The sequence below is a fragment of the Mytilus galloprovincialis genome, chromosome 10 (assembly GCF_965363235.1).
Source record: "Mytilus galloprovincialis chromosome 10, xbMytGall1.hap1.1, whole genome shotgun sequence".
Classification (NCBI taxonomy): Eukaryota; Metazoa; Mollusca; class Bivalvia; order Mytilida; family Mytilidae; genus Mytilus; species Mytilus galloprovincialis.
This window is the reverse complement of record NC_134847.1, coordinates 53,871,213-53,887,715: the sequence shown is the minus strand read 5'-3', so window position 1 is coordinate 53,887,715 and position 16,503 is coordinate 53,871,213. Positions and strand designations below refer to the sequence as shown.

Genomic DNA, 16,503 nt, shown 5'->3' with positions numbered 1-16,503 from the left:
TTCTAGATGATTATCAGATATTTTTATGCAATATGTAATTAAATAGTGATTTACCAAAGCAGACATACATTCTATTATACTTTCTCTCACTGTTTTGGTCTTGATACCTGACAGGTGCCCTCATTCCAATGATTAATTGTAATATTCAAGGTATTTTTCATATTTACACATTTTCCTTCGCACACTGATAAATTATTGGATATTTTACCCCAGAATGAACTCTTTCACTTACTAAAATTGAGCGAAATGGTTATTTTCTCTCGTTTCTGATCAGCCGTCCCTTCAACGACTTTTCATTCGAGTTATCTCCTTTTGGCCGGTCGCTAGTTTTGGGCCTGTTGAATTGACACAATGCCGTTTTACCTGGCGAGTTTTTGTATCAATAGGCATTTCATGTTCATAATATCAGGAGGTATCATCCCTATAAAGGAAAATACGTTACCATTCCGTGTGTCACTTCAATTTACATTTATTTACCGAGAAGTGTCACGGCCGCGGCACGTTTTTTCATCTTTCCCAATCAAATAATCAAGGAAATTCTATTTTTTCATTCTTAAATGAATAACGAAGTTAAAGTTTGAAACCTGCCGTATTTAATGATGTATTTGGTTAAGCATGCTAAATACACAAAATAGCTTTACGCCGTCGATTTCGTGGCGTCAATGCCGTTGCTAAAAACTGCCATTTTTTGAACTGAAAATCACGTGACCAGAATAATAAAATCGACGCCATTATGAGATTTGCTGTCCGGCTGTATAGAGTATTTTTCTTAATCTTAGTGGCTAGTTTAAGAAGTATATAGATTGAAACACATTGAGTAAATGAGCCAGTTGATGAAAGTAGTTTACCGGGTTGAAGTGTGAATTTGCAAGTTCCAGACTTCGCATCTTTTCAGAACAATTTAATCAGTGATACATGGTCCAAAACTAATATAAAAAGCTGAAATATTGCTTCAAAGAATGAGCAAATAAAGTACATCGGTCACCGATAAGGGGAAAAAAATATTAGGCCTTCAACCCAAAATTTTGGCGGGAAATTGGGTGAAATATGGGTTGCTCAACAGATTACTTTCGACAAATTTAGTTCGGATGCCTTTGTTTTCAACAGTTCTCTGACGTTTCACAATAATTCGCCTTTCATTTGAAAAGATTTTATAACTTGTTAAAATAGAGTCAAAGATTGATCCTGGTATCAAAATAACATGGTCGATTTGAGGCAAATGAGATTGTATGGTAAAAGGTAAAATGAAAAAACATCCCATTCCAAGAAAAATTTAACACGAATAGTTCCTAACAAATTGTAAAAAGTTCGAACATCGAACGAATGGAAAACAACTGTCATATTCCTGACAGTCGCGTAAAATTTCATTATGTTAACAACAATGGCATATAGACCAAGCAAAAAATAAGAACAAGAATACACAAATTTACCATAGTACAATAGCACAATGACGGGATGTATAAGTACAGAGCAATGTCAAATGTGTATCAAATAAGATCAAATAACATAAAAAGGCATTTAGACAAAACACATAGCAAAAACGAACATACAAACAAGTTTTACAATAGCACAATAACCGGATGTAAAAGAACAGATCCACCCTATATGTATCAAAGTAACACCAAATGGCATACAGACAAAGCACATGAGCAAAAATTAAAGACAAGAATACGAGAATTATCATAAACACTAACATAATGACAGGATGAACAAGTACCATAAGTATCTTAATTATAATAAAAACAGACAAATATTTAACAAAGAAGCACAAAAAGGCATATATCAAATTTAACAACCTTATTCATTACTTTACTTATATTTGAATTGTATTTATGAATGTTAAATCCTCCCATAAACGATTCAAAGAATTTAAGTCCTGAGACCGAATTGTTAGATAACATTATAACTCTGATGTTGTATCGCGCGTTTGACGTCAGAATGTAAACCGTAACGTCACACAAGAAATGATATAACAACATTTTTTTTCTCGTTCAAATAATGAATCAAAAGTTCAGATACAATTTATAAACCATTTATCCTAAGGAGCATGCAATTAAAGTTTAGAAGCTTGAGGCCTAGTAGTTTCAGAGGAGAAAGTTTTTATATACTAGCAAACACGGTGCATGAATAAATTGTATGTTAAATTGTCTCTAAGGGGCAATATCTTCTTTTTATAAAAGTGTCAATTGACAATTTTGGTTGTATTAACTTTTTGTAGATCTTACTTTACTGAACATTTTTGCTGTTTACAGTTTATCTTCATCTTCAATAATATAAAAGATAATAACCAAAACTTGTTATCACAGAGATATGATAGCTTTTTTTGTTATTTTGATTTTGTAAATGTTGACATTAAAACAGCAATACTTAACATGTTACATAAGTAAGGCAAATATTCAAAGTCAATGAACTATGACTGATGTACATAACTAAACAATCTCCATGTAAATGAGGTGTGCTAATGCTAATACAACTACATACCAAATATCATTGACTTATTATATAAGTCGTTCCCGATAAACCTCAACACAAACATTTACTTGTAACTATATAAAAGTTTCAAAGTCAATGTACCATGAAGAAGGGGCGACCTATATATTCTCCATGAAAACGATACTTACAAATGCCAATAAATATGCATACCAAATATCATTGACTTAACATTAGCAGTTCATCTTAAACTGATCTAAATCACAAACTAACTCATGTATACTACAGTGGCGGATCAAAGGGGGGGGTGGGGGTTGTTCCGAGGGTGCGCACCCCCCTTTATTTTTGCCGATCAATGCATTTGTATCGGGACATATGTTTTGCACCCCCCCCCCTTTGCCCTGGGTGCCCTGGGTTAGCACCCCCCTTTCGAAAATTCCTGCATCCGCCCCTGTACTAAGCAAAAGTTTCAAAGTCGATAGACCATGACTGAGGGGGCGGGTCTAAATAATCTCCATGGAAAGGAGATGTGCTAATGCTTATACACTTGAATACCACTTAACATTGGCCTACCACTAATGGTTCCCTTTGAACTGACCTAATCACAAACTAATACATGTAAAATAAGCAAAAGCTTTAAAGTCAATAAACCATGACTGATAGGGCAGGGCCAAATAATCTCCATGGAAATGAGATGTGCCAATGCCTATACAACTGCAATCCAAATATCATTGACCTTACAACTTGTGGTTCACCACAAAATAGACCTAAACACAAACTAATACATTTTTAAGTCGGAAATAGCAACTCCGTCAAGAGAAACATAAAAACTACAAAATTTTCTTATCATTACGGTATACCAATTCAGTGGCAGCAACAAAACAATGGGTTGTTTGGTTCTTCAAACAATTTCATGGCTGATAGATCTTGACATGTTTAACATGTTTACCCTTGTCAGATTTGATCGAACTGCTTTAGTTTCTGAGAACTACCGTAAGCCAAATACTGAATCTGAACCCTGTTCTATTTTACCCATGGTGGTTATGTTTGCTGATGGATAAACACTTCGGATAAAATTTATATACAAGATACTCTCAGGAACATTCAGTTAAATTTTGCAGGTATTAGACCCAATAGTTTCAGAGAAGATTCTTGAGATATTTTACGACGATTAGACGACGATGACGATGATGGCATCAGCTTAAAAAAAATGCTTCCCTAAAATAAGATTGCCAGTAAATAACTGGCACCAACCAACAGGTCACCATACTAAACGAACAATTACAATCAGTTTTCACCATGCACTGAAACAGAAAATAATATACGAGATAAAAAGTTCAAATCAAGTCATACCATCACTCACAATTAGGGAGCTACCATTTGATTTTTATGGGGGGGGGGGGGGGGGGGCTAGGATGAAATTTGAAAAAAAATAGGCAGGACAGGAGTTTTGAGTAAAAAAAAGGCAGGATGAGACACTTGCAAAAAAAAAAAGTCAGGACGACAATTTAGGTAAAAAAAAGTCAGAATACTAAAAAAAAAAAGGCAGGACCGAACAGAGTGAAAAATAAAAAGGCAGGACAGAGATTACAGCTAAAAAAAAATGCAGAACAAAATTTTTCATCCTAGCCCCCCCCCCCCCCCCCCCCCCCCCTACAAATCAAATGGTAGCTCCCTTACTATACCTGGCATACAGAAACTTTTGCACAATACCAATCCACACAACGCCAATGGCCCAGACAACATAATAAATATGGTGGCCCTATTGCTTATAGTTTCCAAGAAAAGGACAACACCACAAAAATATGTGAGGGTTCCACGGAACCAAGTGTCTCGCCTACTTAATGAATCTAATAAATAAACTTGAACTGCGCTGTAATTAAAACAGGAAGAAAACTAAGTCCATTTATAAGTAAAAAACGGAAAAAACAGGAAATATATTTATACAAAATTTACTTCTAGATACTAGCTTTTGATCATAAACAAGCTTCTGTCCAAGTTTGGTAGAAATCCATGATTTTAAAAATTATTTAATTTAAAAAAAAAACTAACCACAGAGTGAAAGTAGTGTTACACTGGCAGAAAAACTAAGTCCATTTGTAAGAAAGGAAAAAATGATTTTTTTTTACAAAATTTACTTCTGCATACCATCTACTGATAAAAAACAAGCTTTTTTCCAAGTTTGGTAGAAATCCAGGATAGTTTAAGAATGTTATTAAAGTTCTAAAAACTTTAACCACAGAGTGAATGTGTAGAAAAACAAAGTCATTTATAAGTAATAAACGGAAAAACAGGATTTTTTTTACAAAATTTACTTCTGGATACTGTCTTATGATCATAAACAAGCTTCTGTTCATGTATGGTAGAAATCCAGGATAGTTTAAGGAAGTTATTTTAAAATTTTAAAAACTTTGAACACAGAGTGAATGTAATATTAACTGGCAGAAAAATAAGTAAAATATGGGAAAACAGGATTAATTTTTTTAATTTATTTCTGGATACTATCTTATGATCATAAATACGCTTGTGTCCAAGTTTGGTAGAAATCCAGGATAGTTTAAGAAAGTTATTAAAATTTCAAAAACTACGATGACGACGCCAAGGACGGAATGTAGGATCAATATGTCTTGATGTTCCACTCAAGTCGAAGGCTCGTCAAAAACCAAATATATTTTCAAATGAACTAGGAAAATGTGGTGGCCCTATGGTTTACTGTATCTAAGAAAGATACCATACAAAAACTTAACATTGTCCAATGAACCATAAAACTGAGGTTAAGATCAGATGAAATCTGGGCGTTTACACATGACAATTACTCAATTCACCAAATTTGTTGGCGTTTTGCTTTATGTATCTGAGATAAAGAACATACCTTAAACCTTGATTAATAATCCATGAAATGAGGTTGAGGTCAGATGAACCATATCTGAAAGACATGTACACATTGCAAGGACACACATACCAAATACAGTTATCATATTACTCATAACAAGTGAGTATTTCACTTGACAATTTTTTATCAAGCAATCACTGTACTATGAAAATGAGGTTATTGACTAAGGAAAAACTTCATAACATAAGGTATCTGCATACAAGGTATGAAGTATCCAGGTCATCTACATCCTTAACTATAAACCTTTATACAAATAGATTACACTGTCTCTGTGGATCTATTGTAACCCCTATGTATTGCATTATGTGACTTGATCACATGTGAGACAACAGTTTCGTTTTGCTCTGTGTGCAATAACTGTGAAGGTTCAAAGAATGCTGAAGGACATATTTTTAATAAGTTCCACACATGTAAAGCAGCATGCATATGAGAACACAAATCATAAATGCCCAAAACAGATTTGCACATTACCAATCATTGTGCAAATTTTGAATTATGTTGATTAAAAGTTCCTTCAAAATGCTAAGGTAACTCCAATGTGTTTAGGACAGAAGAGTTTGAATGGAGAAACTAAGTGAACCTGTAACTTAACCTTAATTGGCCTATAGAGATGTTGGTAAAAAGTCCTATAGAAACCAACACAAAATAGTAGGTTTGGGCAGATCAATCCAACTTTCATTTGGACTTATCTCTATAAATGTATAAAACAAAAAGGACCTAGAACAGAATTGTTTCAATAGAACTGTTTTAGAGATCCTTGACTAATTATCCTTTTTGATATATTTACTTGATTTTCGTACAATAATTTATTTAGCAACGAAACAAAACTTTGTATATTTTCTTTATTACGCTGTAATATTAAAAGCTCTGTATCACATATTTAAATATTAATATTTAAGAAATACAAAAATTGTGTAAAAATAAATAATACTTAACATATTTACATACATGACAATACTGGTTATATAGTCACTAAATGTTATGGCAAACACAATCAAAATTAAAAATTACATTTTTTTTTTTAAATTTGAACCATTATTTCAACCAAAAACACCATCATCAATGCAATCTTTAAATAAACCATTTTTAAATGAAACCATACATATACCATCTTTAACATAGTTTCTAACATTTTCTCTGTAAACTTAAAAATGTACAACTATTTGGAGTAGTGACACTTTGATCATTTATTATACATCATATTGCATTAGCTTTTTTTATGATAATTTTCAATAAAGTACATAAAAAACAATCTCATTTTATCCATGAACTACTGTCATCAGATATTGTAATAACAGTATGCTTGCATTGTGTCTAATAAAGAACAAAGAAAGTAGCATTTTTTTTTAAATCCACCTTGAAGAAACTAAATCATTTATATTCTGAAGAAAAGGAGGTCAAAGGTGTAAAATTACCCTCTTCACAGGGGTATACATAAAACATCATGTCTGTGGTTGTCATATGTGATATTCTTACAAATCTTATTTTTATTAATTCTTTTGATTGTTTGTGTCTAATATATTCATTTAGAGTTAAAATGTCATATTAAATAGAGAATGGGAATGGGGAATGTGGCAAAGATACAACAACCCAACCAAAGAGAAAAAAAACATATCTGAAGGCCACCAATGGGTCTGCAACACAGCAAGAAATCCTGCACTAGGAGGCGGACTCCTGCTGGCCTTAAAAGAAATGTGTACTAGTTCATTGTATAGACATATCTTTGTTCAAATTATTTTTGAAGATGGTATGTAGCATGCTACATATAGAAGTCTGTTGGTCGTCTTTGTCTTTGGGTTCATCTCTTCCTGATTAAAACCCAACTCATCTTTTATTCATAAAAATTTAACTATCATCATTGACCTACCATGTACACATGATTGAAATGGTTTTCATCCATAACTTCTATTTCAATATGTACTTTATCTCCATGGATTTTTATCCATACTCTTAGCTTAACTAATACAAAGGACAGAAAGAAGCCAAAATTTAAATGTTAGTGTTCTAAGTTTTAAATGGTGAATTCATTGCATAAAAAGGAATAAAAAAAGTTTACTGCAAAGAATGAGAAGGGGGATTGAGGTTGCTGCTGAGAAATTTAAAAGTGGGGTTGACCTGCTTTTTTTTTAAATTGGAAGTTCTTGTGTGCATCTACACAATATATAGTTGTTACATAATAAGAAAAATTACAATAGTTAAACTATTGGATAAAATAACTTAATAATAGTTAAACTATTGGACAAAATACATGTAACTTAATAAATACAATTATTGAAATAACTAATAAATACATGTTTAATTCATTGTATGAACTAAAATGATAAGAAATGTACATGTACATTTCTCATTGCTTACTTCACTGCAAGTAATTATCAAAAAAAGTAAGTTGGAATCCTATTAACATTAAACATGCATACATCTTAGTCAAAAAAACTTTTAAAAAAAACTTCAAAAGTCTGATCTACTATCTGTATGTATTAGGGATCCCTTATTGTTTGAGTAACATGGCAACCCTGTTTATTCAAACGTGAACATGTAAGTCCCTTAAACTTCAGCTGACTTTATATAATAACACTGTGAAATTTAACATCTTTTACTATGTAAATATTCTATACATAAAAAAATTAAAATATGTCTATTGCTCTGAAAATAAAAATAAAGGTTCATAGAAAGCCATTACAATATTGTGTTTTCTCTACATCAAATCTCTGTGTCACTACACTAACAGCCATATATTTTCTATAAACACTAATTTAAAAATCATTATTCATACACAAATAGCCTCATAAGACTTTCTACACTCTGCTGATGATCTGTTTAAATCGTCTTTGTATTGTAGTAATTTATCAAAATGTTTCTCACTTTTAATCATCTCTGTATTTTTATGAGATTCGTAATGGAAATCTGGTCCCGTTGACTCATACCTACAAATAAAAAAATTCCTGCACTTGAAATTATTGTTATGTAAACATGCCCAACAAGAATGTGTCCTCAGTACACGAATGCCCCACTCGCACTATCATTTTCCATGTTCAGTGGACCGTGAAATTGGGGTAAAAACTCTAATTTGGCATAAAAATTAGAAAGATCATATCATAGGGAACATTTGTATTAAGTTTGAAGTCGATTGGACTTCAACTTCATCAAAAACTACCTTGACTAAAAACTTTAACCTGAAGTGGGACAGACGGACGAACGAATGGAGGGAAGAACGGACGGACGGACGAACGAACAGACGGATGAACGGATGCACAGACCAGAAAACATAATGCCCCTCTACTATTGTAGGTGGGACATAAAAAGTGATTGCATGAATATTTTCTTTTAACTCATTTCACAGCACCCTTGGTTTTAGATACATGTAGGATTAATTCCTATGAGGTTTATTTACTTGTTGGTTTTATCATTGTTTTATATTTTTGCCATGGTGCTGTTTTGTTATCTTTGACTTATGAGTTCTCAATGTCCGCAGGGATGGTATCTTCTACCTTTTTTTTGTCATTGGAAATTCTGTTCAACAGATACCATGATTAGATAAGGAACCTTTTTCTTGGAGTAATTGTTGCTAAATCTTGAATTTGTGTGTATTTTTATGTAGACTGTTGTTTGTTAATCTTTTTTTACAACAATGTTGTCTGTTTTCTTTTACTTGTGTTTTTTATTTCCAACATGGTACATGTATCTCTCCCAATTTTTCGTGTGAATGTCAACTTCAATTTGATAAAATCATAAATTCAGATTAACTTCTATCTATAATGTAAATACCAATTACAAAAAAAGTATATTCAACTGCATACAAGCATACATAATATATATAAAAGAAATAGCATGCAACTTTATTTAACTAGAAAATTAAATTATGCTTATTACAGGCTATTATTTCAACTTTCAACTTGGAATTATTTTAACTATGGAATTTGCATAATTTCTTATGCTTGAAATTTTAAAATAAATTCAATATTTATTCTGTCTGTATTACAATAATTTGAACAGTGTATAACACTTTCTAGGTGGACTTGAATATACAACGTACATGTATTTTGTATAGATAGTGTTGTGCACAGCACAATACATTCTATTGAAAATGTGCTATCTTCTTTGTAATAAAAAGTGTTGTGCCCTGCACAGAACATTATGATACAGAATAAACATGGAATTTATAAAGAAAAAATTAAGAACAAGAAATTGTGCAAATTCCATAATTAAAAATAATTCCAAGTTGAAATAATAGCCTGTTTTATATTGTTTTATACAATAACATGCTTTTTACCAGAATCAGCATATTCATTTTGTGTCAATTTCTGAAAAACAAATAAATCAAAAGAAGTTTTGTTTTAAGAATTCTTGTCTGATTTATCTACATTAATTATTAAGAAGGTAAAAGTGATGCCTATGTAATTGTACTAAATCTATGTTGTTAATGTGGAACATAACACTACAGGGAGATAACTCTGTAAAAATTAGCTGAAAGATTTAATGGCATATATATGCATTCTATTGTTAAGAAAATACTAAGCTTCTCAATGATCAAAATTAGTGTTTAAACTGCTATATATCCAATGATTTTTTTTTTATATAGTGTGTGGTTCAAGTATTTTGAAATTTTTATAATTTTGTCAAAGGGTTAAAGTTTCTCAGTTACAAAAAATTTATGAAAAACCATTGTCAAAATCTTTTAAAACGAGACATAAATTAATTTCAATCAAAGTGTTAGGTTCCACCATAAAACAGTAATTTTTTGGTGAATATTTTAACTACCAATGTTTTGACATCACAAATTAATTAATTATATCATGTAAATATTTATGTACAAAAGTGAATATTATATCAATCTATTCTGTTTCGAAAAAAAAAATCATTAAAGGATAGAAAAATTTACTTTTTATGCAAGTTATAATATAGGACTAATATATTAATTTTTCATCACTTATTCAAAATTATTTATCCATTTAAAGGAACTAGATGTTGTTAAAATTGATATCCAATTGAGAAACTATGGAGCTATCACCTTGGATATCATATGTTTCCTATATTCATAAAAACACTGACATACAAATGTACAATGTAGATTTCTAAATAATATCTTGAATATATAACGCCTTAAAATATTATCTTTGTAACTTGGTTAGGTATCAAGATAATAATTCCTTGTTCAGTTTTGAAAAATGAAATTAAAGTGTATAATTAAATTATGGGGAGAAACAATTTTTATACAATTGTATCACCATATTTGCTCTTTAAGTTTTCACATTTTATTTTTTATTTTCACCTTGATTGACTGCTTACCATTTTTTATGTGGTCCCCTCAGTCTCTCCAGCTCTTGTAGTCTTTTAAGTTCTAAGTATCTATCTTCCTCAATGCGTAGTCTCTCCATTCTAAGTGATGCCAAGTCAGATACAAATGGAGATGTGTATAATGGTGATGACTTGCCTACAACATATATGTATATGTATAAGAGTTATTAAAGACTAATATTTCTATAAGAATAATTCTGCACTATTTTGTTATTAAAACAAAATGGGCTAAAATGTTCATTTATCAGGAAAAGAAAGAATTATTTCTTAAATAGCTTCTGATCACAAATTGCAATTATTTTTCTTTCTAAAATATAAGTTCTCATTTTATGGAGTGCAATTGAAGTTAGTAGACTGACTGGGTGGCTATTTCTATTGAAACAAATTTGTTAATAATATTTACATTATACATTTACATCCAAAGTTAGATGTACATGTACATGTATGTAGATAAAAACAGACTGAAAGAAAGAAAGAAGATTAATTCTTACGTGTTGCAGGAGCCTCTGAACCCAATAGGTACATAGAATTGACACTATTTGGCTCATAGCTAGTCTTTACATATGATTTTGCTGTTCTAGGTCGTGGCTTGTTTTCAAGTTCTTCCAACTTCCTATCTAAATCACTAAGTTCATAGGAGGCCTGTAATGTCACAGGAAAAAACTTCAATCCGTTAGAATCCTTATATTTCAATGAATAATTTCTTTGATCATCATTAAGCTGTCTTGTATCTTGAAGGGCTAGAGCAGCACCTAACGTTCCACTATTCTTTTGAGGTGACCTTGACCTTGAGGATGCTCCATATCGTGGCGATAATGAATATTCCTGACGGCTTAAATGAACAGGTTTTGTATACCACAATTCCTTACCATCATCAACAGGAAGACCTCCAAAAGATTCGGTAAACAGCTTCCTGTCTCCAATTCTGTCATATTCTTCTTCTAAAGGAGTTTTGTGACTCAAACTGTAAGGTGAGTGATGACCAGAAAATGTCACACTTCTTCGCAATGTACTGTCTACATTTTTGCTAGTATTTTCCAAACTTTTGGCAAGATCTCCTAGTGACTCTGCATATCTTCTGTCACGGTAATTATCCTCCTGATCTAATATGTGTTGACTTAATCGTGATGTTGTGTTTGTAATTCGAGAGTTCCTCAATCCTAAAGGCTTTTCACTGAAAGAACATAAACAGAAAACTTTAATTATCAGGTGGCAGTTACATGTAATATTAGAGTGTATACTTTTACGTATTTTAAAAGAGATCAATAACATGGCCATTGATTGTTGTACTTGTGTTTTATTTGGCACGAAGTTATGTTACATTTTATTGTCAAGAGTCCAATATCTTGTACATACACATTTCATGCATGGTGCAGCTTGTAACTTTAGTCAATAAAAGCATTGTTTGACTCTTTCTTCGGCTTAGTAATCATCGCTGTCTTACCACTGTCCTTAAAGCAGATATGGGGTAATCGTAATCAGTAATCATAGTCAGCTGTACTCGATTACATTTTGCAGTGTAATCCTATGTAATCAGTAATTATGCCATTTATGATTACAAGTAATCATAATGTAATTGATTACATTGCAAAAAACAGGTGTAATCATGATTACTTTTAGATTACTTTAAGATTACATTCATATGATTACTTGCTGATTACAAATCTTGTATATATATGAAAATAGTTTTTGATAGACAATATGAAAATAAGAAAATGTAAAGCTTGAATGAAAAATCATGAAACTGGTATTCACAATGATGGGACCTTGTTTTATGTGATAAATTGTATCATCTGTATACATGGTATAACAAATTTGTATAACCAAGTGTTTTATTTTGTTAACAGTTTACTAAAGGCCTAGGAAATTGCCTCTCCAATATTTTGTTGTGAGATTGAGCTCTTATGATACAAGAATATGCCTTGAAAGCATTTTTTTCCTTGATTGAAAACTTCTGATATTAACTCCAATTTCATATAACTTTAACCAATATTTTTACATAACTACATTGAAATTCAAATGTAGAAAACATTTAATTCCAATTTTACTTGATGGTCCACATAAATATATGAGCTCACTTAATTCAAAATGGAAGTTAAAACCAGATTTCATTTATTGACAAATTGAATAAATTTTGTTTTTCATAAATTCGTGTATAATATGTGCTTTCTAATTTTTATTCTTCATTAACTTTGAGCCTTACGGCTCATCAGTACAAACAAGTACATGTACAGTGTATACATATGGCATAATATTACAAACAATATGCATAGTAAACAAGAGGTGACGTCAGAAGTTTCATTAGTACAAAATATATTTTATTAAAATAAACTGTTTCTTAATTTAAAGAGAAATGTATATACTTTCCTAAGTTACAAAGCTGTTTTGTGTTTTCACCTGACAATAATTATTAATTAGATAAAGTATTAAAAAATTTCAAACAAAATAATGACAATCAACCACTTTTAACTTTATTGATATTGTTATTAAGACAATAAAATTTTAATACCCAAGTTCACCTATTGTTTGTTCAACAAGAGTGCAAACATTGAAATGTCTCGCCTTCTTTACTAATCATTGATATTATGTTGATAGTTCTAAGTATAAAGCTTTATTACAACTATCACATAAACTTAACATTAACCAAGATAGCTAAACAAAGACCAATGAACCATGAAAATGAGGTCAAGGTCAAATGAACCATGCCAGGCAGACATGTACAGCTAACAAAGCTTCCATACAACAAATATAGTTGACCTACTACTTATAGTTTAAGAAAAATAGACCAAAACACAAAAACTTAACACTGTGCAATGAACCGTGCAATTGAGATCATGGTCAAATAAAACCTGCGGGACTGACATATAGATCATAATATATTTCCATACACCAAATATAGTAGACCTATTGCATAAAGTATGAGAAAAACAGACCAAAACTTAAAAACTTAACTTTGACCACTGAACCATGAAAATGAGGTCAAGGTCAGATGACACCTGCCAGTCCTTCCATACACCAAATAGACTAGCCCTATTGCTTATAGTATCTGAGATATGGACTTGACCACCAAAACTTAACCTTGTTCACTGATCCATGAAATGAGGTCGAGGTCAAGTGAAAACTGTCTGACGGACATGAGGACCTTGCAAGGTACGCACATACCAAATATAGTTATCCTATTACTTATAAGAGATAATTCAACATTACAAAAATTCTGAACTTTTTTTTCAAGTGGTCACTGAACCATGGAAATGAGGTCAAGGACATTGGACATGTGACTGACGGAAACTTCGTAACATGAGGCATCTATATACAAAGTATGAAGCATCCAGGTCTTTCACCTTCTAAAATATAAACCTTTTAAGAAGTTAGCTAACGCCGCCGCCAGATCACTATCCCTATGTCGAGCTTTCTGCAACAAAAGTTGCAGGCTCGACAAAAAAAATGGAAGTGGTGATTAAACCTGTAAAAACATTAATGGATGTGTCAATTATGTCCCAACAGACAATAAAACTATACTTAATTAATTTTTCCTTATTTGTTCAGGTTTTTTGTTAAGCAGTTGGTTAAAATTTGTAGAAAAAAATAAAGTTATATCTTTTACATAGAGGAAGGACATGCACTTGTCTGTAATAGCTATATACAAATGTATATATATTTTAGCAAATTACACATGTTACACTGTACTTGTCTATAAATTCTTTTAATTAAGATGAATAATTTAAGGCTTTTAAAAAAAATCACCAAAATAAGCTTTTTTGTGAGAATAAAAAATTATAAAAAAAAATTTGATATTGCAATATACAATGTAATCATAAGTAATCTAAAGTAATCATGATTACTTTAAAGAAAGGTAATCTAATGTAATCGATTACATATGAAAAAGGGTGTAATTGTAATGTAATCGATTACATTTTATTAGCAAAGTAATTGTAATTTAATCGATTACATTTTATTAGCAAAGTAATTGTAATTTAATCGATTACATTTTAAAGTAATCGACCCCATCCCTGCCTTAAAGGGACGTCAATATATCACGATAAGGACCAGTTTTTCAATAACTATTATGTAATGAAATGTGTGTTTTGACAATTCTTCTTTTCCACATGCTTTCTAAAGCTTATTTTTGATACATGTACTTTATTTTATTTTGATAAAAATTTGACTTAAAATGATACCAATTATTTCTGATGATGTAATTATGTTATGTTTAAATAATTACATTAAATGTATGTTTCACTATTATACGTTATTCTGATTGGCTAACTGTACATCACGTGTTATTCCTTAAGCAGTTGTATCACACAATAAAACTTTTCATTCATGATGACATGAGGTCCCACAATAAAGTGCACAGGTAAATGAAATAAAAACTTGATAAAAGGCGTGTTTTCAGGATCCTATAGGTAAAAATGTAATTATAAGTATTGAATGCTTTTTTTTTGCAACTTTATAGGGTTGTAAAAGCGTTGACCGTGCGCACATTTTTAGTATGAAGCGCTTCCGCGCTTCATACAAAATGTACTTCAGTCAACGCTTTTACACCCCAATAAATTTACAAAAAAGAGCATTCAATTCTTAAATGTAAAACGGCTAAATAAGACCACATGGTTAATCATGAACTTAGTATCTTCAACTTCTACCATGTCTACATACATTTATATATATATATATTACTGAAAGCAATCCTATCACAGTGGAATACATGTAGGTAAGATCCAGAATTTTTAGAGGAGGGGTTTGGCGGAATTCCAGGAACCAGTATAAAAGACTTTGAAGGATTTCTTGCATAAGTACATGTAAGGCACCACCACTTCGGTGCCATGATTTTCCTAGGACAGCAAGAAATAACTTCCCAAGGTGAAGAACCTATTGATTTGTCTGGAAAAACTTGATTTTACAAGGTGTTATACTACTTAAAATAATATTAAAAGTTTTAAGATAGCTGTGTTTAATCAATCAAAGTGCAATTTACCTTCAGGCAATCCATTACCATGTCTTGTGGAGAATTTTTCAAAAGGTAGACAACCTAATTTATATACATTTTGTACAAGATATAAAATCAAATTTCATAACTTGTAATTTTATTGAGTATAAACGACCATATAGCATGTACATGTATATAACACCATGTAAAATCAAGTTTTCAGGTGAAAACAATCAGTCCTTGGAAATTTGATTAGTTCTTGCTATCCTATAAAAATCATAGTACCCCTACCGCTAGTTTAAATGATAATGATGTTTTGTACAGATTTGTGACCCAAAAGAATACACCTTATCGCTATTTGTCAGCCATTACTAGATATCACACAAGTTCCCATAAATTTTTGACGTCACAAAACAAAATATCTGACGCCACAATGGAAAAGTGATTGTTGTATGCGTCAAAAGTTCAAGCGACCGGGTCAGCTGAGATTAGCGATAAGGTGTATTGGACAAAGGCGTAAATCAAATATTGTCAATGATTCGGAATGGTTTATTTGAAGTTCTGTCTACTTGGGATGTAGTAGTTAAACCAAACCAGTAGGACAATAACAGTAAAAGTCCTGTCAAGACTGGTAGCGATTGTTTTGATACTTGGATGTTTTGAGTTATCTCCACTTGTCAGGTGCTTGTTAACCCTTAAATTATTATGCATTAAAGAATATTGTCTACTACCGCTGAGAACGTATATTCAGTTTAATTTTTAAAAAGACCTGTATGAAGCTCTCTGTCCGTGTAAAACAAAATCTTCATCGGGGTTAAGGAATTGTTGGCTTCTTGTAAATTCCCGCATGCTGAAATTCTTTTGTTTACGGAAGTAGATAGTTGGATACGACGCATGCGAAGTGCGAAGCAGTGCATCTGAATCTCTGAACCGCTCTAAGAAATTGATTTTTGAACGA

At 31.5% G+C, this 16,503-nt stretch overlaps 1 protein-coding gene across 1 annotated transcript; it reads right to left on the bottom strand.

The window, feature by feature from the left end:
• Positions 1 to 6,150: 6,150 nt before the first annotated feature.
• Positions 6,151 to 16,454, bottom strand: LOC143047843 (uncharacterized). Its single transcript, XM_076221140.1, has 4 exons — positions 16,315 to 16,454; positions 11,110 to 11,792; positions 10,610 to 10,754; positions 6,151 to 8,247 (listed from the first exon to the last, which is right to left on the bottom strand). The coding sequence occupies exons 1-4, from the start codon at positions 16,392 to 16,394 to the stop codon at positions 8,091 to 8,093; spliced, it is 1,065 nt and encodes a 354-aa protein (XP_076077255.1). The 5' UTR covers positions 16,395 to 16,454; the 3' UTR covers positions 6,151 to 8,090.
• Positions 16,455 to 16,503: the final 49 nt, after the last annotated feature.

What these genes read in the sequence shown, in the direction of transcription:
- LOC143047843 (XM_076221140.1), bottom strand. Translation starts at nt 16,394, where the DNA reads ATGCGGGAATTTACAAGAAGCCAACAATTCCTTAACCCCGATGAAGAT. An exon ending in GGACAGAGAGCTTCATACAG is followed by an intron (nt 11,793 to 16,314) that starts GTCTTTTTAAAA and finishes ATGTTCTTTCAG; the next exon opens with TGAAAAGCCTTTAGGATTGA. An exon ending in AGGGGACCACATAAAAAATG is followed by an intron (nt 8,248 to 10,609) that starts GTAAGCAGTCAA and finishes TTTTATTTGTAG; the next exon opens with GTATGAGTCAACGGGACCAG.